Source organism: Rhinolophus sinicus, linkage group LG02 (genome assembly GCF_036562045.2).
Source record: "Rhinolophus sinicus isolate RSC01 linkage group LG02, ASM3656204v1, whole genome shotgun sequence".
NCBI classification, from domain to species: domain Eukaryota; kingdom Metazoa; phylum Chordata; class Mammalia; order Chiroptera; family Rhinolophidae; genus Rhinolophus; species Rhinolophus sinicus.
The window spans coordinates 52,898,398-52,922,870 of NC_133752.1; the positions used below are offsets into that span (position 1 = coordinate 52,898,398).

General features: G+C 35.9%; 1 protein-coding gene across 2 annotated transcripts in view; it reads right to left on the reverse strand.

Annotated features, from left to right (window-relative positions):
• BMP2K (BMP2 inducible kinase) overlaps positions 1-24,473 on the reverse strand; it is a 114,998-nt gene that overhangs the window by 17,988 nt on the left and 72,537 nt on the right. Inside the window, exons 10-15 of one of the 2 annotated variants that reach the window (XM_074324418.1) lie at positions 20,560-20,720; positions 16,364-16,548; positions 14,722-14,820; positions 13,396-13,580; positions 8,777-8,934; positions 2,004-2,109 (exon numbers count right to left, since the gene is read on the reverse strand). In XM_074324418.1, coding sequence (XP_074180519.1) covers positions 2,004-2,109; positions 8,777-8,934; positions 13,396-13,580; positions 14,722-14,820; positions 16,364-16,548; positions 20,560-20,720 — 894 coding nt within the window. The remainder of the gene's footprint in view (positions 1-2,003; positions 2,110-8,776; positions 8,935-13,395; positions 13,581-14,721; positions 14,821-16,363; positions 16,549-20,559; positions 20,721-24,473) is intronic. The other variant, XM_019720179.2, reaches the window with a different exon arrangement.

Below are 24,473 nucleotides of genomic sequence, written 5' to 3' on the forward strand. Positions count from 1 at the left end.
AAACTATTTCTAAGCTTGATAATGAGGTCAGTTATTTTTAGATTTTTTAATTTTAATTATGTATTTTAGATCTTTTAAGTACAAATTAACAATGCTATTATAGCCCATACATCACCCTTTCTTCTCTCTCTAGAGGCACATTTCTCGTATGACATTCCCTCCTTTATTCCAGTTTATGTACTCAATTTTTCATAACCAAGCTATTCCAAAGTTCATGTTCACACTAAATCTAAAAAACTATTTTGAAGGGGAAGCATTTATATCAAAGGGCATTTTTTAAGGTCACTGTCCTAACACTAAGGAATATGAAATTTTAAGTATAGTTAAATGTTTTCATACATCCAATGAATATTATGAGGTAATTACTGGGCAGGATTCAAAGACAGACAGTTCATCTTTTCAACCCTCAATAAGGGTTAAAATCAACAGAGAAAAGTTAAATACCTACAATAAAAAGAGAAACAAAGTAATAACAGCAGCAAGCAAGCTCAAATCTGTGAGCATATTTCTAACTACAAAAATCCTAGGCCAACCCCAAAATAAGGGTGTTTGGGGAAATGGCAAATCATTGAAACTTGCTCTAGTTTCTGCTTCTACTATTCATTTCCCCAGGGTTCTTTCAGAAGCTGTTAAAGAACAGAGAAATTGCCTAGATACATGCAAACCTGGGAAGTATTACGCAACTCCTTCTAGAATATGAAAAAAAAACACTGAAACCACTTTCTGCCACAAATAGATCAATATTTGAAGTCACTACATTCTGAGAGCTTATAAAGACCATTTTGAGATATTATCATTGTAAAAAAAGTAACATTTGTATAACCTGTTGGAGGGTGCCAGTGAGCACATCTACCCAGATTAAATTGCACAGTAAACTGTCTTCCCCAGTTAATATCATGTCATTCATGAAAAAGATAATATGAAGGAGGAAAAAAGAAAATGGCAAGAATATGGACTCTTCAATAAGTGGCAAAGAGTAAACCATGGAACATCCAAGTATTTAGAAACACTCTTTATTACTGCACTGTATGTTCTGGATAACCAAATCTCAATGTTGAAAAGCTGTAACATTGCCTCGATGTGTTCATCAGAAATCCTGAACACTTATTTCTTATTTGGGCTTTACATTCATAAGCTTTCCTTTTGTTGTTCTCTCTCTCTCTCTCTCTCTCTCTCTCTCTCTCTCTCTCTCTCTCTCTTTTTTTACTGGTAGTGATGATGTTACATATGTAACTTGCCTGAGTGAGAAACAAAAGCAACAGCAGAACCAAACAGCATGGCTCAGTTACCTTGAATGTATTAAACAACACCTTTACCTTCTAACAAAACATTATTTCTTCCAATATATTTCCCTTTTCTAAGATTAAACTCATTTCTTCCATTATAACCATACACACACACACATTCATTTATGCTAAAGTGGGCTCCTACTCCACCCTAGTAACCTCAACACTGTTAACTGGGTAATTACCTTGAAAATATTACAACAAATATTTTTAAATGGTGAATAATAATATTTAAATTCTGGACTGAAATCAAAACAAGGATGTAAGAAAAAAAGAGTAGGTAATTTGTCACAACATGATTGTGACAAATATTTTTAAAATGCAGCTACAAGAGAGCATATATAAACTAGCAAAATACAGGATTTTTAAGCAAAAGCTAAGCATAAAAATATCTTTTATTTTAAATATATTAATAGAGATTTTCATGCACAGATTTTCTTTCAACAATATCCAATAATAAAGGTGAAAAGAAACAGTTTTGTCTCTATTATGTAAATCAGCATTTGTCTACGTTTGCAAAAGACACAACTGAAAACCCAATGGAAAGAACATTAGGAAGACTAGGATGGCTAAAGGTTAAAATAGTTTTCTATTTTCTGTAACGAACACCTGATTCTCTCTTTGGCTTTATATGAAGAAGGATTTTTGTTCTTAATCTTGTTCTTTTGTGTATCTTTTTAATAGTAGTGATGATGTTACATATGTAACTTGCCTGAGTGAAAAATGAAAGGAACAGAACCAAAAGGATCTTCTGGAGGTTGGTTATGTGGAGCAGAAAGTGGGTCTACATTCTTATCTGAGGATGCTCTCTCTTCGAGCCTGTCTGCAAAAATAAGATGAAACAAAACAAAAAATAAAATAAAAACAAAACGGTCTTTAATTTTTTTTCAAAAAGTGATTTACAGTATAAATAAAAGTGAAAGTTAAACAAAGGAACAACCTTTTGAAAAAATAATCAGACTCAGAGTTCATTTTTCTAAGTATTAGGGGGTAGCCCTGAGTTTAATATGCATTTGCTGCTACAAAGGCAAGCGTAACAATATAATCTCAGGGCTAGATTTCACTAAATATAATTCACTTAATAAATAACGGCTTGGTTTATTTAAATAGAAGTTGCCTTCAACTTGTAACATACTGGACCTGAATTTAGACTCAGCTTTCTAAACAGAGACATATTTGCCAACGTTCTCCATAAATAGATATGGAAAAAATACTGCAAATGGTCTCTCACTCATAAAATAAATAAATCCTATTTTTCAATAGCAATAAAAAGTAATTCATTATACTTTACTTCATTGTTCATTTCTCATATTATTTGTAATTATTAAACTATTCACATATACACAGACACAAACATGTAGATATCTATTAAATTAAATGCCTGAATGACACAGTTTATTTATTCATCCAACAAATATTTGAGCATCTATATTCTATTTAGATATAGACACTGTTCTAAGCAATGGGCATGCAACATCAAAACAAAACAAAGATTCTTGCCCTCATGGAGTTTATATGCTGGCATAGAAAAACAAATAATGAGCAAATGAGAAGTCTATATGCAGTATGTTCAAAACCAATAAAGCTATAGAGAAAATTGTAGTGTTGGATAAAAGGAATAGGGAGATTCTGAAGAGATGGTTCTGGGATGGGTCCTAAGATTCTGCACTTCAACAAGCCCCCCAGTGATGTGACAGCATTGGTCCAGGGGCTCATGTTAAGGCAAAACCCTCGTCTACACTGAATATACTTAATTACTGCTGTGGACAATTAATTCTTTAAACACCTCTATGATATTAGATACAATTATCAGCTTTTATGGCTAAAACTAACTGCAAAATCCACATGAAACTTTAGGTTGTTTAAATTTTTACTTAAAATTTTGTTGAAGGACTAATAAATATTTTTGTTAAGGAAACATATCTGACAACTAATATATGCACAAACAAAACTTCCAAAACTTAAGAGCTACCTTTCTAATCGAAAACTGCAATGGATAACAATGAAAATTAATTTTAGGTGTTCTTTTTCAAGATATTAACTGTATTACTTGATTCAGAAAACTAGTAACAAATGCTGATTGTACCATGAAATTTTTTTTTAAATTTTGTTTAACACCTATTAAAGAGAAATTAGTCTCAGCATCATTCTGAAAAAAATAACGTTGGAGAATATATAACCAAAGATCTTTAATTGATTGTGGTGGGAAGTCATAATCAGACCTTAAGGAGAGGCCTAAGAATCACTGAGTTAGAGTATCTATGGTTACCAATGTTATCAGGCCTCCAATGTATTAGGTTGGTGCAAAAGTAACTGTGGTTTTTGCAATTGTTAACCTTTTAAACCACAATTACTTTTGCACCAACCTAGTATTTACAGAGTAACTTTAAAACCAAGGATTGTTCCTTGTAGCACAGTTCTCCTAGACTCCTCCATTCTTACTTCATCTCCCAAATTCTGGTGCATAGAAGAGTGAAGACAAAGGAAAGAGGGAATGGGGTAAGACAAATGGACAGACTGTCTCAGAGTGAAGGCCACAGCATATCAATATGCGAGAGCCCTCATTCTTGAAAATCACGACAGAGTATATATAGATACTTCCATCTAAATTAGCACCAGACTTCCTTCCTAAAACATCTGCATCATAATTGTCAGGATTCCTGTATAAAATATAGTTACCTGGGCCCTACCACAGACAGAATGAATCAGATTATCTGGGTAGGGGCATGGGAATCTACATTTTAACATACTCTCCTGGTTTATAAACTACTATACCAGTGGTTCTCAAAATATAAAAAGATACAAAGTTACCACTAAATGTTCTTTGAATCCTCATGCACTGGTATATTATCTCCATCAATCTATGGTGGGTGAATTCTTGGTAAATGTATAAATAGAACCATGTAGTTATGACAAGAGTACAAACATTATCATTTAGGACTAAACTGGTACTTTTGTATACAGGGTCCCCATAATAAAAAATATGGAGACACTGTTCTATACAAAGTTCATTTATCCAATTATTTCAAAATAGGAATTGGGATAAACTCACTATAAAATGAATCATGTTCTCATTGTTCCACAAAATACACAATCAATTTTTCCATGGAGAATTTTTAAAAAATCATTTAGATTTCCAAAGTTCACATGATAATCTGGGTCGCAGCACACAAAAGACAAAATAAATACATGTATTAATATTATAAACTATCAATTACTTATAAATAAAAACTAATGAAATGGTATGCAGAGTGACTTTTTAAATGCATAGTCACCCCTAAAATGTACTTCAGTTCCATTTTCAAATAACTGGTTGTCTTTACATTAGAGCAAAACTTGAATTTGATTTGTCCAATATAAGAAACTTACCTCCTCCTGCCTTCCCAAAGACTTGTGTTGGTAAATAAAGACAGTATCATTGCAACAATTTTAATTGCTACAGATGACAAAAATACAGGATTTAAAAATCCTATAACCAAAGTATATTCTATGATATCAGAAAAAAATAATTATTCTAAAAAGCTAATTCAGCAGCTTAAATGAATAATGGCCAGAAGGTTAATAAATAAGGTTTAAAAGTACGGTCTTCATCTGATACTTTTGTAACTGTTCTAATATACTTAAAATTTCTGATATTCTGTACTGAATAGTAGGAACAGTATTAGTAAGGAACAGTAGTAGTAAGTCTGAATTAGCTTAAAATGGTGAGACAATGTTTTGAAACAAACTAATTATATATACAGATGTTTATATCTATTTTATTCTGTGGCTTCATAGGAAAACAGCACCACCACATTCAGTAGAATTTGTAAAGCAGCCAGTCTGTCCTTCCTTTCAGTTATTTTGATTCAATTTTAGAAAGAAACAATAAATGCACCATCAACAAAAAACAATATTCCATTCCATTAATATTACTTTTAACATGTAGAGCTATACAACTATTTTAACAAATGGAAGTTAAAAATTTTCCCAAAGAAAACACCTGTATTCTAATTAGTGTTTAATGTACTAAATAGTATGACAATTAGATTTCTAAACTTTATATACTAATCTGGATGTTTTGGCACAATAGACAATGAAAAATACAAACTTAAATTTTTAAAAATGTCACTGAAACCAGCTTTATTAGTAATGCTTAACTTTGATTAATGTTTTGGTCTTAAATAGGAACAGGAAAAAAAAATTCTGAACCATAAATAACACTGAGTTACACTGAAAGCAAAAGCAAGAAGAATCTGGTTTATTTTATATGTTAAATCCCTTTGCTACCAGGTATGTGGAATCAACTGTATTATTAAAGAATCACTAAAAAACAGTTTTTGTTACCAATCACTAATAATTTGGAATTTAGTATCTCAAAATATATGATTTTAAAATTACCTTAGGGACAATACAAATAAAATATTTCCTAGACATCATATCCTTTTTTTCTCTTTTAATAAATGTACCATTTCAAAAACAAGCCTGAAATGGGAATGTATAATTCTAAACAATCATTACATGGGCAATGGCTATATTTTTAAGGATCACACATAAAGGTATTCAAATTCGTCACTGGAAAGCATCTCATAAACCAAATATAAATTACGTTAGATAGGACTTTGAAAACTGTTGATAAATACCTGCCCTGGGGAAAAAAATGAATTTGATATTTCAAATGCATCAATTATTTATTCATTCATTTTGGGAAAGTTGTTCAGGACAGAGGAACCAACCAGTAATGGCCAAAAATCAATTTTGATTACACTGTTAGTTTTCTACTGAAACTCTTAAGTTTCTGGAAGAGGTCTTTTGCCCATCAGTGTAATTTAAACCTGATCACTAAACTAGATCCAATATTAGATACCTTACTGCTTGTGAGTGAAAGAGGTACTAGAGATGACTGAATATTGTAGTTCAGCAAAACTTTTGAAGAAGACGTTCTAAATTATAGTCTCTGCTTTATTGATTTCTTTATATACTTTATTAAAGACCTTCCACCTTTCTTGAATCCATTATGACTACCAATTATTAAGGCAAAAACAGATATTCTTCCATCTCCTTCCTTGCTGTTACCTTGTTGTTGATGTGTTTGCCCACAAAGCCCCTTCTAATTTGTTTTTTAATTACCAGCTGAGAAACCTGATAGTTTAAATATAGTTGGTTAAAGGGCAATAACTTCATAAACTGGAGCCTAAAGACTTATACAGAAGGTGAGAAAAGGGAAACTGGCATTTTATTGAGTGTCAAGACTCTTTAAAGAAATTATTTCATTTCACTTTCTTGATCACCCTATGAGGAAAGCATCATTATACCCAGTTTTTAAATGAGGAAGTGCGACAGCAGTTAAGTGACTTTACTGAGATTACAACCTCCTTAAACGCCATTGCCAGGGGTCAGAATTCATCTTTTTTGGTGCTTTGTGCCAATTTAAGTGCATCAGCCTGGGACAGTGATTTCGATAGCTCTGGGACCATCTAGGCAGTTTTCCAAATGGATGAGTTGTTCCAAGTCAGACCTTCAGATAAAATTCCTCCTGGACTTTCATTTGGAACTTAACATCTTTCCATAATTAACACTGCAATGAAGTCTGAACTCTCTTTGGTATACATATGTGTGCACAGATATACACACAAATTACATATGTTATCTGACCTTGAAGTTTAAAAGCAAATAGCCGGTTAAGAATTTTACACACTAAATCCAAGTTTTATGAAGTTACACATACATGAATATTTACATGCCATTCTTGCCTACGGGACGTAAATGAGTGTCGTTACAAATTCTAGGGAGCTTAGAATAACATATTTTTACAAGGTCACAGTATGTGAATACTTTACCCATTACATAAATTGATTTTTTTTAAAAAAGGAGGAGTTTTCTTATTCAAGGAGTAGAAAATACTGATTTAGCAAACCCTTGACTACTGTTATGGGCAGAACACATTAAAATGAATATTTTAATTTTACCTTTTACTTTAAAAATAATCCTATCAATTACAATGATTTGGTTGCCCCTTTGTCTCCTTGTCAGCCCCCTAAAAGAGATACTTCATTTCTTTTTTTAAAAGCTTACTTTTGGGGCCACTCAACATAAATTATAGGAAAAATGTCAAACAAAAAAATTGTGGTTAAAAAAAGATTTTTTTAATAAAAAGATGATTGGTTTTACCAAAGTTAACAAATCTTTATTAAAGGTTCAAAACTCATTTTTAGATCTGCATTTAATCATCAATTTAATTTTTCATAATCATATAACCAATACGTGAAATACAAATTTAAATCCCAACCAACTATTTTTACATTAATTCAGGGAATTTAAAACTTTACATAAAATACAGAGGGTGACAAAGAAAAATGTATATACATTTTAAGAAAACAAAACTGTACTAAAATGGTAATACTCAATATATACCGATAACAAAAGATGAATACAAGTCACGTTTGACTTCTGCAATTACGAGAGGTGCTCAAAGTGGTTACCATCAGCATCCAGACGCTTCTGATTATGGAGAACTACTGCTTGAGCAACACTGACCAAAGTGTCCACTTGTATACATTTTTTTGGCACCCCCGGTATATACCAATTTGGAATAAAGCATTTCATCTAATAAATGTTCTCATAAAGCCAGTTACCTAAAATAAAATGGAAACTAGGAACTACAACTAGGGATCATTAAGACCTTTTCACATGCAAAAATGGGAAAACACACTTGGATGTGAGTATACATGCATGCACATGTGTGCGCACACGCACACACACACACACACACACGCCTCAGAAACCTGAAAATTATCTACATACTCCAGAAGTAAGCTTTTTGCTCCTATTTGGCAACCCCCTCAAAACACTCCACACATCCCTTTTCTGAAAAAGAACTTTTCTAAAACACATATGGCAAGGCTTGACATATATATTAGGTAGTTTAAGAAAAGGCAATGATTTCAAGTAAAAACATTGAGATATCTGATTTCAAGTGGTAAAGAATTTATTTAACTTTTGCCATATCAGGACAACAAAGCAGCCCTTTTATGTCACCACTCATTAAAAGGGCATTACAAACATTAACATAATGTAGTAGCCATGTTTTCTTTCAGGCACTTTCAAAGGGCATCTCAGACCCACAATATCTTCTTTTGAGTGTGCAAGAAAATTGAGCTGCAAAATGATTCGTAAGGCAAGATACTAATGTCTCCCTTTTTATTTCAACATTCATCTCCCATGCTTTGGAGATATTCTGAATTTAACATTCAAATATATGCAGTATTTAAGTGTTAGGAATCAACGTATTATCAGTAATCTTGGGTTTAATAGCTACTACCAAGCAATGGAGTTCTAATGCACACAACATAGTTTGATAGTATGTGTAAAAGAAGATGGCCTGATTTTTGCCCTCAAATGCACAAAAAGAATTTTCTATTTACCCCCTTAAAACAGTCTTTGGCCTTGCTGAATAATTATAGAGCTGTTATTTTACTGTGAAGCAAAATAAGCCTTCAAGTGTCCCTTACTTGATCTGAGAAGGTCAAACTCTCTGTCCAACAGCTCTTCTTCTGTTAACTTGGAAAAATTATCCTCTCCGAAAGGATTCCATCCCGACATATCAGGTGGGTTACTGATGTTCTTTTGATGTGTAATATTTGCAACTGCCTCTTTATCAGCAACTGACCTATAGTAATAATTAAGGGAGGAAAAAGAAGGGAAAAAAAATTAGAAATGAAATTTTTAAATGCCCTGGCTCATACTTTATAAATACTTAGAAAAGCAGGTCACTGTATTATGATGGAGATGGCAGGTAAGGGCCTGGATTAAGACGAGGGCCTCCTGGGATCTGAACAGCCTCTATGAGGTCACTAGCTGTGTACTCTTCAACTACCTTAGCCTCTCTATGTCTCAGCCTCCTCATCACTAAAACAGCAGCAACAGTATCTACCTCATAGCAACACTAAGAGTAAATGATTTAATACATATAAAGCAAAGGGAACAGTGTCTGGTAAAAAACATATTACTAGCAAGCACTCAATAAACCGGAACTACTATTATAGTGAATAAGCCTTAAAGTGAAAATAGGTTGCCATATCCAACAGTATTACTCTCAAATCACTACTGAATAAGGTGATCTTACGTCCTGGTTATTGAGACACCACAATACCTTTCCTTTTGACAAAGGCATTCTCTATACAGCTACTAACAAATGATCAGATTGCTTTATGAATTAGCTAAAAGTAGATGAGGTTAGTTTCTATATAATAAATCTTTCATGGTGTTTAAAGTTATCTATAGTCTAGGTTCTAGGAAAGTTGTCTAAAAGGCTTCCTGGTTTTTAGGAGAAGATGAGAGTCTAAAGACCTCTTAACCTAAGAGTCCCTGGTACCTCTCCGCCAATCCAGCCGGCAAATAGAACACAGGCATGAGGCAACGTAACACAGTTGTCAAGTACATTTCATAATTCAGATCCAGATCTTCTAACATTAGTAATGGAGGGACAATCTCTACGTACTTCTAAAAATGTATCTCAGTTCTGCAAGCCTAGACTCATCCCCTCAAATTCACCTTCTCCTTGGGAGTTCACTGCCATTGCCACCACACAGATCTTAAATGGGAAGAGAGGGCAAAAGTTGCCCATTTAATTCCCTAGTCAAAGCCCCCTCAGTATAGCTGAGCCAAGAATGGAATGTTTAAATACTTATTGAAAGCTAGAGAAAAAGAAACAGAATAAATGCTCATTAAGGAGATAGTCTTCTTAGTAAACATAGCTTAGGTATCTTAATAATAAATAATTCAGTTTAGAACTCCCCCTGGGAATACATCAACTGCTGAAATCTAAGGCTGCATCCCTGACAGAATTCCATCTTTGATTCCAAAACTATCTTCAAGGATTTTCAAAACTAAGAAAGACGGGCATTCCCCCTTCTGCCTGTCAATGATCCCTTTCAGAACTTTCTGATTCCCTATCTGAATCATCCTCCTCTTATTCCTGGGATGAATTAATGGATTCTTCTAGGTAGACTGTAATTCAACTGGGGGGCGGGGGGGGAAGGTTACATTAACCTACAATTTAAACAGGTGTTAACATATGCCTACAAGTTCTGACACTCCACCCTTCAAAGGGTAAAACCTAACTCCCTTTCCTTAAATATGAATTACATCTAGTGACTCGATTCTAACAAATGGAATATGGCAGAAGTGCCAGTGTGTAACTTCTAAGACTAGATCATAAAAGGCATCACAGGTTACTTCTTGCCCTTTCTTTTGTACTATTCGTTCTGGGAGAAACCAGAATAAATGATTCCCTGTTCAAAACAGTCCTTCTCTTTGCCAAAGAGAATATTCAAGCAGCCTTTGGAGAGATCCACATGGCAGAGAACTGAGGCCTCCTGCCCAAAGCCATGAATGAGCCATCTTATAAACAGATCCTCCAGCACGAGCTAAGCCTTAAGCTGCAGGTGTAGCCAACATCTTACTGTAACCTCATGACAGACCTTCCCTGGTCATAAATATAGTGATAAGCCACTCCTAAATTCCTGATCCAAAGAAAATGTGTCAGATAATGTTTATCACTGTTTTAAGTCACTAAGTTTTAGGGTAGTTTATTATGCAGCAACAAACAACTAACACAATAGGGTGATTTATATCATAAGAAGACAATATATGCATAGATATTTGTTTATGTAACTATTATTTGGATACATGATAATACTTTCCAACATTCATACTACAGATACAATAACATAGTGGAGGGTAGAAATTTTAGCAGAATATTGAATAGGAAATAAAAGGAAATAATCATGCTAACCAAGATAGTGACCCTTTCCCCATGTTCTAAGGAACCACTTGCTTTCTCATCTTCTACTCAAATATCCCTTATATGCTTAGAGCCAAACATTTAACCCCAATCTTCGCCTTCCACTGACTTAGTCATAAGCAGGTATAGATGCTTACAAATCACCTTTTAAATTGTTACAGAAGATAGTTATTCAACACATAATCCTCTGTATAATGATAGATATTAAACAGGGATAGTAATAGTGAAGTAGCATTGAGGCACCGAGTGTGGCTGGAGCAGTGTTCCTGTGGGAAGTTCTGTGTTCCTAAGATCTATTTGCCATGTGTATTACTGTTTCAACCCATCTAACCATTACCCCCCCTTCCTGCTCCATACTCCCATCTCCCTCCATATATATCACAGGAGTGGAGTAAAGGACGTCTTACACACTTTCACAGATACCCAGGCCACTATTTCCTAAACTGGGGTATGCAAGATAATTCTGATGATAAACCTTTGTTTTAAATTTTAAAATTACACAGAAATTAGAAAAAATACTTCTCTAACATATCACACTGTGATTTTATGAACACTTATCACTAGAGATCAGATTTAAGTAGACAGCTGTTATGGCAATTCACATGAGTTTGAGGTATCAGCACCTTGCATGCTTATGTACACCTCAAATCTTTAATACTCTTCTTTCTTTATAACTAATCAGACACTTAGATAGTACATATGCTATGGAACACTAACATGAATTCTCTCATTCAGGATTTCCAATTCCTGACTCCATTCTCATCACTGACACAACTTTTATTATTTCCAGAGGTCAGTAATCCTTTAGACTATGAAGTGATATATAAGTAAGTATATATGGTGTATCAGAGGTGACAGTTTAATATTTTTGCATTTTCCAAACACATAAACTAGATAAGAACCAACATTTTTGATGCTGCTAATTCACATCAGAAGTAAAAAAAAACACAATCATTTAATTAATAGAACAGCCTCACCTTAAACTAAACAATACCAAGCAGAACATCCCATTTTTAATGAATAAAACTATTCCATTCTTATCCTTAGGGGACTTATTTTCAGGTATGTCTTTTTGTAAATTTATTAGATTGCTACTTATATTTCATAGGTTATACTTTACTGGCTTTAATTTATAAAGTATAATGTTATTTGTTTTAATTTTATTATTTATAACAATGCTATTAATTTATTAAACAGAAAAGTACTATGTGGGTAAATCAAAAAATTGTAACTAGAGTAGGCAAATGACAGAGTTTTGCAAATACTGTTCTGGATCTTTAAACTAGCCTTTCATCATATACCGACCTCTTCACTTAGATGCACTTGTTCTAATTCAATTCAATAAATCAGTTTGTTTGTTTTTTGTCCTCTCTCTCTCTCTCTCTCTCACACACACACACACACACACACACACACACACACACACACACACACACAGAGGCTGAGAGGTGTGCTATAGCAAACAGTGTGCTTTAACCCTCTCTTGACATGCTCAGTGAACAAGTATGTTACTGATGTTACTGTTTCTCATGCCCCACTCCTGGCCAAATCTTGTAGACACCTTTTCCCAGCTGTTTCACACGCTGAAACAGTGTTTTATGAGAACTTCTTTGGTGTTCCAGTAACCAAAGCTCTAACAGCTATTTCCTCCTACATATCTAAACATATTAGAAAGTGTTTATAATAGTCAATAGACTCTTAATTACATAATCCTGAAACATTCCCTATATCAAATCTAAGTTTGAGAACATTTGTATCACAGTTCTTTATTATAATGCTTTCAATATAAATTATCTATGAAAAATAACGACAAACCAACGTATCTGAATAACCAAAAGATACTGTTTCCCAACTGTTATGGTAACAATAGGCTTGTTGTATCATCTTCAAAAAGAACCAAATGACACCTTAAAAATTTTTGTTAACTGTTTAAATTAAACCAAATTTGACAATTTTATGAGTAAATGCTATCAAACTAATTGAAAATAATAACATGTAAGTTGAAAAAGTTGAATTAACTTATCTACAAGGATTTTTTTTAACTATTAAAGTAGCTTATGGTTTTGTTTCCACTTAAATTACAAAGAATACCTTAACATATAAATGAATAATTTCCTTCGCCTTAAATGCTGCTGGATGTTACTAAGCCTTATCTGCAAATAGCAGTTAGCAGAATTAACGAATGGAAATGCATGGAAGGATGGGGATGCACAGGGAACAGAAGAAAGGACTCGTAAGAGAAAAGGGGGAATTCTAGTGCCTCCACTCCACAGTCACACTTACTTTCACAGTAATTTCCTTTGCATTCACTAGAAAGATACTTGCCTACTGGCACTATGAGAGGAGTCCATTACGGTTCCAACCTGAGCTGGAAGTGCTGAAGTGTAGGAAACTGAGGCCGGCGAGAACTCCTGAGGGGAGGTAAGATACTCAGGCGGTGCCTGTTGCTGAGACTGCTGACGGTGAGCGAGCATTTGCTGCTGCATGAAAGCCTGCTGGTACTGCTGCACCTGAACAAGAAACGTCATTACGTAAAACAATGCTCAAAGTCACTAAAGCACTGTTAGCCTCACATCTATCTATGTTCCTTCTTTTCACACTGGCAACAAAATCAGAAACTTGAAAAACAATTTATATCTGAAGGAGCAGCTCCCTACTAGAAAACTACAGCAAGATGAAATAAATCTAAGAAGTCTGAAGCTAGGCTCATTTGGCAGGATTCAAAAATTCTCTTTTAAATACTTTAAGAAAAAGACAATAGAGTAGTAAGTCTCTAGTGTAGTGGTTTGTATTAAAAAGGTCAAACTATTCTCTGAAGCAAATGCAATTTTCCTTTGGGTTTATTTTTCTTCAGTCGACATTTGCCAAATGAAAGGAAAATATGACAAAAGATCCTGGGTAATATATCATTTCCCTTATACTATGAGATAATAAAAAAATACTATCAGGGCGGCCCGGTGGATCAGGTGGTTGGAGCGCCGTACTCCTAACGCCAAGGTTGCTGATTCGACCACATGGGCCAGTGAGCTGCACCCTCTATAGCTAAGATTGTGAACAACGGCTCTCCCTGGAGCTGGGCTGCCGTGGGCTGCCAGAGGTCTGTGTGGGCTGCCACGGGCTGCTGTTACCATGGGCTACCCTGTGCTGCCAGGAGCGGCCGGTGGCCAGCATGAGTGGCCATTGGCTGCTGTGTGCCACCGTGGGCTACTGTGTGCCACCATGAGCGGCCGGTGGCCAGTGTGAGTGGCTGGCAGCCGGTGAGAGCTGCTGTGAGTGGGTGACCGATGACCAGCAACCAACTGCTTCAGCAGGGGGGAGCGCAAGTCACATAACACCAGCATGGGCCAGGGAGCTGCGTCCTACACAACTAGACTGAGAAGCAATGGACTGAACCGGAATGTGTGGGTTGGGGGGAAGGAGGGGCGGGAGGGAGAGGGGGAAGAATGGGGAAAAAACTACTACCAGTCAGTTACAATGTGCCAAAGTTCAGCCCAATTTAAACCTGCTTAAGAATACATGACTGGCTTTGATAAAATGTTTAATTAACTAACTCGGATTGATTCTGAATTATTAAATTCTGAATAATACCACTTACCCTGTGAATTCCAATAGTATACTCAGAGAAATCTCTAGAAATTACGTAATACTTACCACTGTAGGATATTGTGATGCAGAAGTCTGCGGCTGATACACAGAATGCATTAAAAACTGTTGTTGAAGTATCTGTTGCTGCTGCATTGCATGTTGATACTACAATGAGAAAAATAAACAATTTCATCAATATTACTCATGTTTTTTTTGTGCCATAGACTTTTTTTTTTTTTTTGAGGTTTCACTCATTACACTTCCTTGTAACTTTTTTTTTTTAAGATTTTATTGGGGGAGGGGCACAGGACTTTATTGGGGAACAGTGTGTACTTCCAGGACTTTTTTTTCCAAGTGAAGTTGTCCTTTCAATCTTAGTTGTGGAGGGTGCAGTTCAACTCCCGGTCCAGTTGCCGTTGCTAGTTGCAGGGGGCGCAGCCCACCATCCCTTGCGGGAGTCAAACCGGCAACCTTGTGGTTGAGAGGACGCGCTCCAACCAACTGAGCCATCTGGGAGCTCAGCGGTAGCTCAGCTCAAGGTGCCATGTTCAATCTTAGTTGCAGGGGGTGCTGCCCACCATCCCTTGTGGGATTCGAGGAATTGAACTGGCAACCTTGTGGTTGAGAGCCCACTGGCCCACATGGGAATCGAACCAGCAGCCTTTGGAGTTAGGAACATAGAGCTCTAACCGCCTGAGCCACCGGGCCGGCCCCTGTGCCATAATCTTTTGTTTTTAAGTACAGGTTTTACTATGATTAACGATTTGAGTACTCAGTAGTCCAAATACCAATGTAAAGTAGCTATCGTCAGTAAGTGACTATCACTTACATGTGCTTACTGGAAACGGTTTCAGAATTATTACTGAAACATAACAGATTCCACTCAAACCCTTTCCAGCACAGTTAAGGATGTTGGGGAAAGCCTAAACCTAAACACATTTACCAACTGAGGAAGACCCTGAAGTCACCTGTGTACAGGACTCATGCCAGTCCATTCCCACCCTCCTCTCTCTCCCCTCCCATGATGTCTTCTGGTCATCCAATGGCAACACCTAATTAAATACCCTCCACTCTGGGTCCTTCAGTCAAGACCAAAGGAGGGAGACACCCATGAAAGTGTCATGCATGTAAGTAGCTCAAAAATATTTCAGAAAATGATGAAAGAATGATGGTGATGGTCACTAAATTTAAAATAATTTAGTGAAACTAGAAATTTGCAGGTTCTGATGAGGCAAAGGACAGGAGAGACGTTAAGGTCATTTTTTCCTACGTGCCTTCCAACTCTAAATGCCACCCTCCACCATACACATATACACCAACCCAGGCAAAAAAATAAAACCTAAGACAATGTTACTTCTGAAACCTTTCCAACAATAATGTAATTAGTCTATGCATCTGAACTCAAAATGTAACCTACAAAGGATAATATCCATCATAAATTGCAGTGCTTATTCATGATGCCTAATGACTAGATGAACATTCTCCGCTTCATACAGCCATGATGCAACCTATGTCAACAGAGTATTCTTACGTATCTCACGGAATGCAAATAAAATACATATCCTTTATCAGAAAACTGAGCAATCTGTTTACTTGGATCTAGAGTTCAAGGCGCCAACGGCACGGAAGGGAATACAGTGATACGCGAAAGCTGCATGAACTTCCCACCACGATTCTGACTCCGTCTGCAAAGTACGAGAAGGATTACCTGCTGCACGTAAGCATCCTGATGCTGCTGTGGCTGCTGGTGAGGGTGGCGGTGCTGCAAGTGGAGCTGCTGCAGTCTCCAGTCTCCTTGCTGCAGCTGCTGCAGAACTCGGTGCTGCTGTGGAGGCTGCTGAGGGGGCCCTTGCCCTAAGGAAATCTCAGGGCCGCTGCCAGGTCTCAGGGCTCCTAAAGGTTTCCCAAACACGGTCATTAACATACTCGTGGATTTCAATAAAATGGTTGGATTTCAAAACATTCATATTTCAATAATCATTTAACCAAGGTATATCGTAATATAGTAACTTCCATAAGCAGAGTCCCAAGGGTCATTTACTACACTTCTAAGTATCCGTGCAAGTTAATTTTGTCAGCTACAACTCTAAACAAGTCCATGTCTTAGAAACGCTTCATCTTTCACGCTTCATCTCTTCACGAACACACCAGCCCTGTCAGTTTGTTCCACATTTCTCAACCGTATCATGCACTGTTATGAGTTTGTGTCTCTGTCAAAATGATTCTCTCCATCTAGAATGCCACTTTCCACTTACTGTAATTCTTCTTATCCTTTCAAGTTTAGCTCAAATCTTTCGTCCTTGTTCCTTCATCTAACACTTCCACTCAGTCTGTAACATTTCATGCTGCCTTGCACGTATTAATTGCTTACTAGGACGCCTAAGGGATGGAGTGGTGACTTATCTATCGCTTAGCACCCCAAGGAACCTTTTATATAATAGATGTTCAATAAATGCTACTGCAATTAATCTATTAACATTGTCTCCTAAATGGATATTTACTTACAAGCTTCTTAAATTTTACCCTAGGAAAATCCTATGAATAAACTTTTGAAATTAATGAAAAATAAGATACACACAACAGCAAAAGAGGAAATGAAATACACTGTAATTTCTATATTTTCTTCCAATGAGTAACCGTAAATTAAAATGCAACTATTTAATCCTAGGGGAACAAAAGGAGGGAGAGCAGAAGGAGGAAGAGAAGGATTCTTTTTCATCAATGTTGATATCTTCATACCTCCCCCCAGGCCTTAAGTACAACACTCTATGACAATAGTTTTATAACTATTTCTAATTCTTCCAATTATAAGAAAATGTTTGTTCATTTTAATTACTCCTGAAAGTATTTATGAAAATATATGGAAGAAAATTAAAACTATAATTCTACCTCACAGACATAACCACCATTAGCCTTTTAAGTGTTATTTCTTTCTAATTGGAAAGAGTTTTAAAAGTTATGCTCCTCAGCTATCCATTCTTCTTTTAGGGCCCTGATGTCCAGCTGGAAAGCACTCGTGGCTGGGGGTGAAGCCCAAACACAAACCAATGATCATCATGCAATAACTCATGAGGCTCACCTCTCATCTCACAAGCTGTGACTTTTCTTTAGCATCATTCAAGCTGAACAGAGCTCCTTGGTTCTCAAGCCAAGGCCACAGAGCACCAGAGAACTCGGAAACAACATCACAAGAATCCCACATGAAAACATGTTTTGAAGTATGTACATCATTAATAATCCTCCTACTATTATTCCCCATTTTGCAAATGATGAAACTGAAGGCTCAGAGAAGTTAAAGGAGTTCACAAAGTTAAAAACAAATGATAAACAGGAAGAAAATAATTATTTGGCAAAGCTAATATTCAAAACACATAAAAACAAAACCTTCAGAGCAATAAAAAATAAAGACAAATCTCATAAAAAATTGCAAAAGCTAATTCACAGAAGAAAACAAATGGCCAGTAATCATATGAAAGAGTACTACTAATCAGGAATATTAAAATATAAACAAAATAGTGTCACCTATCAATAGGGAAACATTTTTAAAAACCCAACACTATCAAGTGTTGACAAAGAAAGGACTGAAAGGGCACTCACACTGTTGATGGTAATATAAATTTCTGAAGTCCTTTTGGATAGCAATTTAGCAGTATCTAACAAATTTTAAGTAAATATGCTTTTTAATATCTTCCTCAGAAAAATGCTCTAACATGAAAATCAAAAGTCTGTTATAAGAATGCACACCGCAATACTATTAATAGTAGCCAATACTGGAAACAAGCGAAATGGCTGTATAAGCTACGGTATACTCATACTATGAAATATCATCCCTATGATACTACATGGTAGAGCTATATGCACTGATTGTGAAAAGCTCTCCAAAATACAGTAAGTTAAAAAAAATCAAATTGCAGAAAACTACGTATAGGATGATCCATGTATTCATACTGTATCCAAAAAACGACAAGAATTATCTGTGTCTGTATGTACACATGCAAGAACATAAAAGGGACTGGGAGGATGCACACTAAACTGCTGCCAGTTTGCCCTGGGAAGAAAAAGAATGATTCTTCCCTGAATATTTCTGGATTGTCTAAATATTTTCAAAGACTATATTCATTTCATATGTTACTTTCTGTATAATATTTAATGGGGGGACAAATGTAAAAGATGAACATATGTGGGACAAAGAGTATTATTTTTCCACCTTAAGCTGGAAGCATGTAAGAAAGAGAAGCGCTGCCCCTGACATGGGGAACAGGCCTGACACTCACAGCTGGGCCGTGGTTACTCCAGATGAACACAAACAGTTTCGCAGAACTGAGCCCCTCTGTGACTGACGGATCAGAACAAGATCACTCCACAGTCATGTCCTAACACTGACAAAAATCAGGAACATTGTCCAAACCACAAAAGTGACCAAACCTCTCCCTGTCCTGTCTAAGGAGACTGACTGATGCTTCTTTACCAACGGAGGCTTTGGCTTCCCTCCTTCCAGATAAAATTTAAGATACCTAATTATAGCATATCCGAGCTTCATGACAGCTTCCAATCCAGAGCAAAGCCCTACTTCCTTAAAGTCTCCCCAAAGCTACTTAAAACAAGCCCAAATCCCTTAATAAGGTTTTTCGAACACCATCTTACCGAGACACTCCCACAGATTCCCAAGGTACGCGAGTAATAAAACCCTTTTGTTCAACTACAAGTTTGTTCCTGGTGGTCTTTGGCTGAAGGGCATTGATACGTAATAGACTAATAGCATCTCCAAATCCAAAAAGGGAGAAAAAAGAGAAACTAACATTGAATGCTTACTATGAAACAGAATTTTCCTCGATACCACACACCTTGTTATTTACTCCTTATAACAGGAAAAGTAGCTGTTATTCCCATTTTATAAAAGAGGCTAAGAAATGGTAAAATGAGAATTGGACACAAGAGATTCCAAATTCCCTTATTTTCACCTTTTCCACGGACTACTCCTCCATCTGGTACACCTGACCACCACAGAGGTGTGCCCCAATACTTCAGGTAACATAAACATTATCTAACCTGAGCACATACTTTACTTCATAGCAATAATGGTAGTTAATAGTTAACATTCCTTAAGGAAATATTATGTGGCAGGCCTTATATTAAACCGTCATTTAATCCTTACACAACAATCCTATAAGGTGGGTATTAGCATTTTCTTAACATACATTACTAAAAAATGGAAGAAATAGGACTCAAATCCAGGTTTATAAGCCTCAAAGTGTGGAATTGTAACCATTTAGAGTATCCTGATTTATAACAATTTAATTGGAAATATTTTAACATTAAAATAAAACGGAGATTATGAAATAAAGTGCCAAACAGGGTTTTTCTTGAGGTGAGACTTCAGGTTATGTCCCCCAACCCTTGAGAGAACAAGTTTACTTACTCTCTAATATTAGGGATATTTCCTTGGGGAAAAATTTTTTTTTAGGTTCCATACTATAGTATAATGCTTAGGAGATATCTTAGATTAGAAAAACAATTTTTCTCAAAATGAGATGAGAACACAAATTTCTACACTGTAATGTCCACATGGTCCAAGACAGTCTCCTTTGCCAAGACTCTAGATTCAGTGCAAAGACACCGAACTTTGAAAGGCTAGAGCTTCTTTTCCCTTTCCAATACAATACAGAATTTGCTATATTCTTGAACTTCATTATCAACCACAAACCCTACTAGTTGATGACTCTACGGATAAGGAAATCATGAGCTTTGTATGCCATATTCTTATATGCCAGTAACTTACCTTTGCTTACAACTTCAGGAAAACAATTAGCTGAGCTGATTAGACTTCAGCAGTAAGTTTCCGGAAGCACTACATTATCTATTTCACAATAGCAAGCTTGCTAATAATTGGAAGGACTATATTACCTTTTGGTCTGTGGTTACCAAATTCACCGGGAGCAGGGACTTTAACAGGTGTTGCTGAACTTTGAATGGTCAGCACACTGGGAGTGGCAGTAGTGGAGTTGGCCTTTGGTCTTTGTCTTGGTGCAATTGAGGTTTCTGTTGGTCCAATGTTATCTGTTATTCTGCAACAGAAGAATACATTTCATTCAATATTGGGATTATTTCTAATTTATTATTGGTTCTCTAAAGCATCTATTTCAACAGACACATTTTAATCATTATGAGGATGTTTGTCTTCTTGGCTCCTTCCTAAGTCTCATTCTCAAGTATTAAATACTTAATGAAGATAGGAAAATAAATAAATCTAGCCATTTTCTTTAAACCAGTATGCTATCATTCAGTCTGCCACTGAAGCTGGCAGAAAGAGTGTAATATTGCTCTTAAGGAGATGAAATAAAAGAAACAAACAGAAACCTTATCATAAGGTTTTGGACAAAACCAAAAGCCAACTCTCTGAACCAGTCAGATAAATAAAAATAAGAAACAACAAATTAACAGTCTTCCTTAGCTGGGACTCTAGGCTTAACAAAAGAAAACAGAAACGACTGTGCCCTCGGACATATAAAACAAAAAAAGCCAAAACTTTTAACAAGTGGAGCTACCTGCTCACATTCAACTTCTTAAACATTTAACTTTGCTTTACTTAAAACACTGAGTGGAAATTATATAAAAATTTCCCACTAGGACTTAGTTTAGGCCACAGACCTGGACGGTCAAATGGTAAGCATAATTTGAAAAACAAGAGACACTAAATATAATTTGAGAAGATACAGATATTTGCTCTTCTCTTTCAAGAAAACCTAGGAAAAATCTTTAACTTGCATATTTACTAACTTTTGCTTTCTATAAATTCAGTACAAAAACTCAAATATAATATATGTTTAATAGTCATATGTTCACTTTTCAACAGGAATGCAATAAAATCTCTTTACCTTAAGTTCCCTGAGCATATTTTCAAGTGATTTAATACTTAAATTTTTTGCATACATGATTTATTAAGCGCACATCTGCTGCCTCTGGAGAAAATCCTGTGTACCGTAACTGCACAGACCTACAGTTCTTTCTTATACCTGTATGTACCACAAGAGGGAGCCCTGTTCACAACTATCTTTCTAAGAAAGTGAAATTGAATCGACAGATTTTAGAAAATTGTAGAAATACATTCTAAATATAACATTTATGTTTTAGATGGGATGGGGATGGTACAAGTCATATTAGAATTCAACTAAACGGCAATAAAAGATCTCATTTTAATGATAATCAAATATTTACTGAATTCAAACTATGGATGTGGCACTAAAACCAACGTTGTACTCCCTACGTTCAAGAAACTTGGAGTAAATATTGTATACAATCTTCCTATTTGTCTATCCATTCTTTATTAAGTGGGCAATATAGGCGAGGTCTCTCACCCTGTCTCGTTCCTATTCTAAATCGCTCCATAGAGATTCACAACACCTAAGTATAAGAAATCTCTGAAAAGCATACTGAAGTTTTGCAGACTTTGATTAGTCTAGTGTTTCCTCATTTATTTTACCAATGTATCAATATCTAACATACAATTACTGATAGCCAGCAAACACAGCACAATACCTTGTCTTCAAAGAATTTACAGTATACCTTACAGAGGTATGGCATGTGTTCATGAAAATATAATAAAATTTAACACAATAAAAATAATCATTGCCAAGCAAGTACTGCCAAGGTTCATGAATGAATCATTAATTCTACCTTTACCCTAAACTGACTAGAGAAGGTTTCAGTAGGAACTGGAGATGAAAAATAAATATGCTTTCATTAGACAGTGAAAAGAAACTGAACATTCTGTGTGAAGAAATGGGAAGAAAATGCCTGGACAGATTAGGCAAAGTGATGATACAAACTTGACTGAAATGAAAGGCTGAGTAATTACTAGCATCACGCTGCTGCACGGCCTCGTCTGCACTGGTACAACACAGACACACACTGTTCTCTCTACTTCCCTTCTTTTCTTTCCTCCTACCACCTGAGCAATCTTCTAAAATGCAGACACTCTCTCTTCTCTTAAAATCCTTCAGTGTTTCCATCTGCCAGGACAGTGACTCTCAACTGCTCCACCTTTCAGATATGTCACATAGGTTTCATGTGTTTAACAGTCTCACGAGCAGATGCACATTTTTAGGGGCGGAAAGGGGCTTTTAAGAAGTAAAGCAAACGATGTCACAGATTGAAGGCAGGGCAGATGGACAATATTCATAAAAGCTTTAAAACATGCCAATAATGATAATAGGTATTTAAAGATTTCTCACCTCCCACCATCCCCATGGAAATATGCCTTTTAATGGAAAAAAGACTTATTTTTTTATGAGGTTTTATATACATTTAAATTTTTTCAAGTTCTTTACTGATACTATCAATATAGTATTTATACTAGGGTTTCTAGGCGGGAATTCTCGCCCATTCTCAGGCATTTTTTTCCCTTTCCTGTTCCCGAATCCCGAGATATAAACTGTTTTCTGTTCTCCACAATGAATCGTTTCCACAAAGTGACGGCAGATACTACCAACCACCTGGGTTCAAGGAGCCGATTTTCCCGATTTCCCAACCAACTTTTCTTGGGATTCGGTAATGAGAAAGCGAAAAAAATTCCTGAGAATAGGTGGGAATTCCCACTTGGAAATCCTGATTTATACAGAGGGTGCCAAAAAAATGTGTACACATTTTAAGAAAGGAAAACTATATTAAAATTGTAATACTCAATATATACCCGATCACAAAAGATAAATACAAGTCATGTTTGACTTCTGCAATTACAAGACGTACTCAAAGTGGTTACCATCAGCGTCCAGACACTTCTGATTATGACGAACTACTGCTTGAGCAACGTTGACCAAAGTGTCCACTTGTATACTTGTTTTGGCACCCCCGGTATTATTGACCAATGAACCTTATTTTTTTAAGATACGTAATGTATAGATTTTAGCATACTATGAATAGTCCTGAATTTTAGCTGTGTTAACTATTTCATTTGCTTATAACTGTATAACTATAACTTGTGTCATGGTGAAAACAAAGCATCATTATTTTTATTCAGCTGACTCAAGCTTTTTAAAATCTATTTATCTACTTTCTTAAAGATTTATTCATTGACAAAATAATTACTAAAAAAACACAAGTAACAATAAAATTCAGCTGACAATTCTACAATACTTCATAATTACCACTCAACTCTACAACAGTTGCTAACTACAGGTAGGTCACAGACAGGACACACAGTTTGTCAGGCTGGATTTCTGCAAGTTAGATGTAAATTCACTCTTGCATCTCTTACTCAAAAATATTTTAAAATTCAAGTGAATGAATACATTTTCAGAGTGGTGCCACAAGTTTTTAAAAACTAAGTCATTCCCAAATGGTATTTTAACAATTTATAAATAATAGATTATTGATAACACGTTACAACCAGGTTCTATATAGAACTGAACACTGAACACAAGGTTGCAAATTCACTGCCCTAAAGGCCAAAGGCTGAATTTCTGAACTTGACACATAAACAAAGTTGCTCCTGATTTACTTACCTACTTCTTCAGCTTCACTTCCCACCACTCCCATGTGTCCCCTATGCTCCAGCCTTGCAGTTTTACAAAGGCCATTCTGCTTGCCTGAAGTGCCTGCCTGCTGTAATTTCACTCCCACCATTCCAGGTGATGGACTATTATCCTTCAAGCAACAGCTCAGCTCCCCCCACCCCCAGGGAAAGGATTCTTTCTGTGCTCCTGTCTTCTCTGCTCCAGGTCTTTTCCTTCCTCCACTCTGAGTTGCCTGATATCTATCTGTCAGGTTGGAATTCTCTACTTGTCTATCTTCATTAGAATGGGAACTCCTTGGGAATAAAC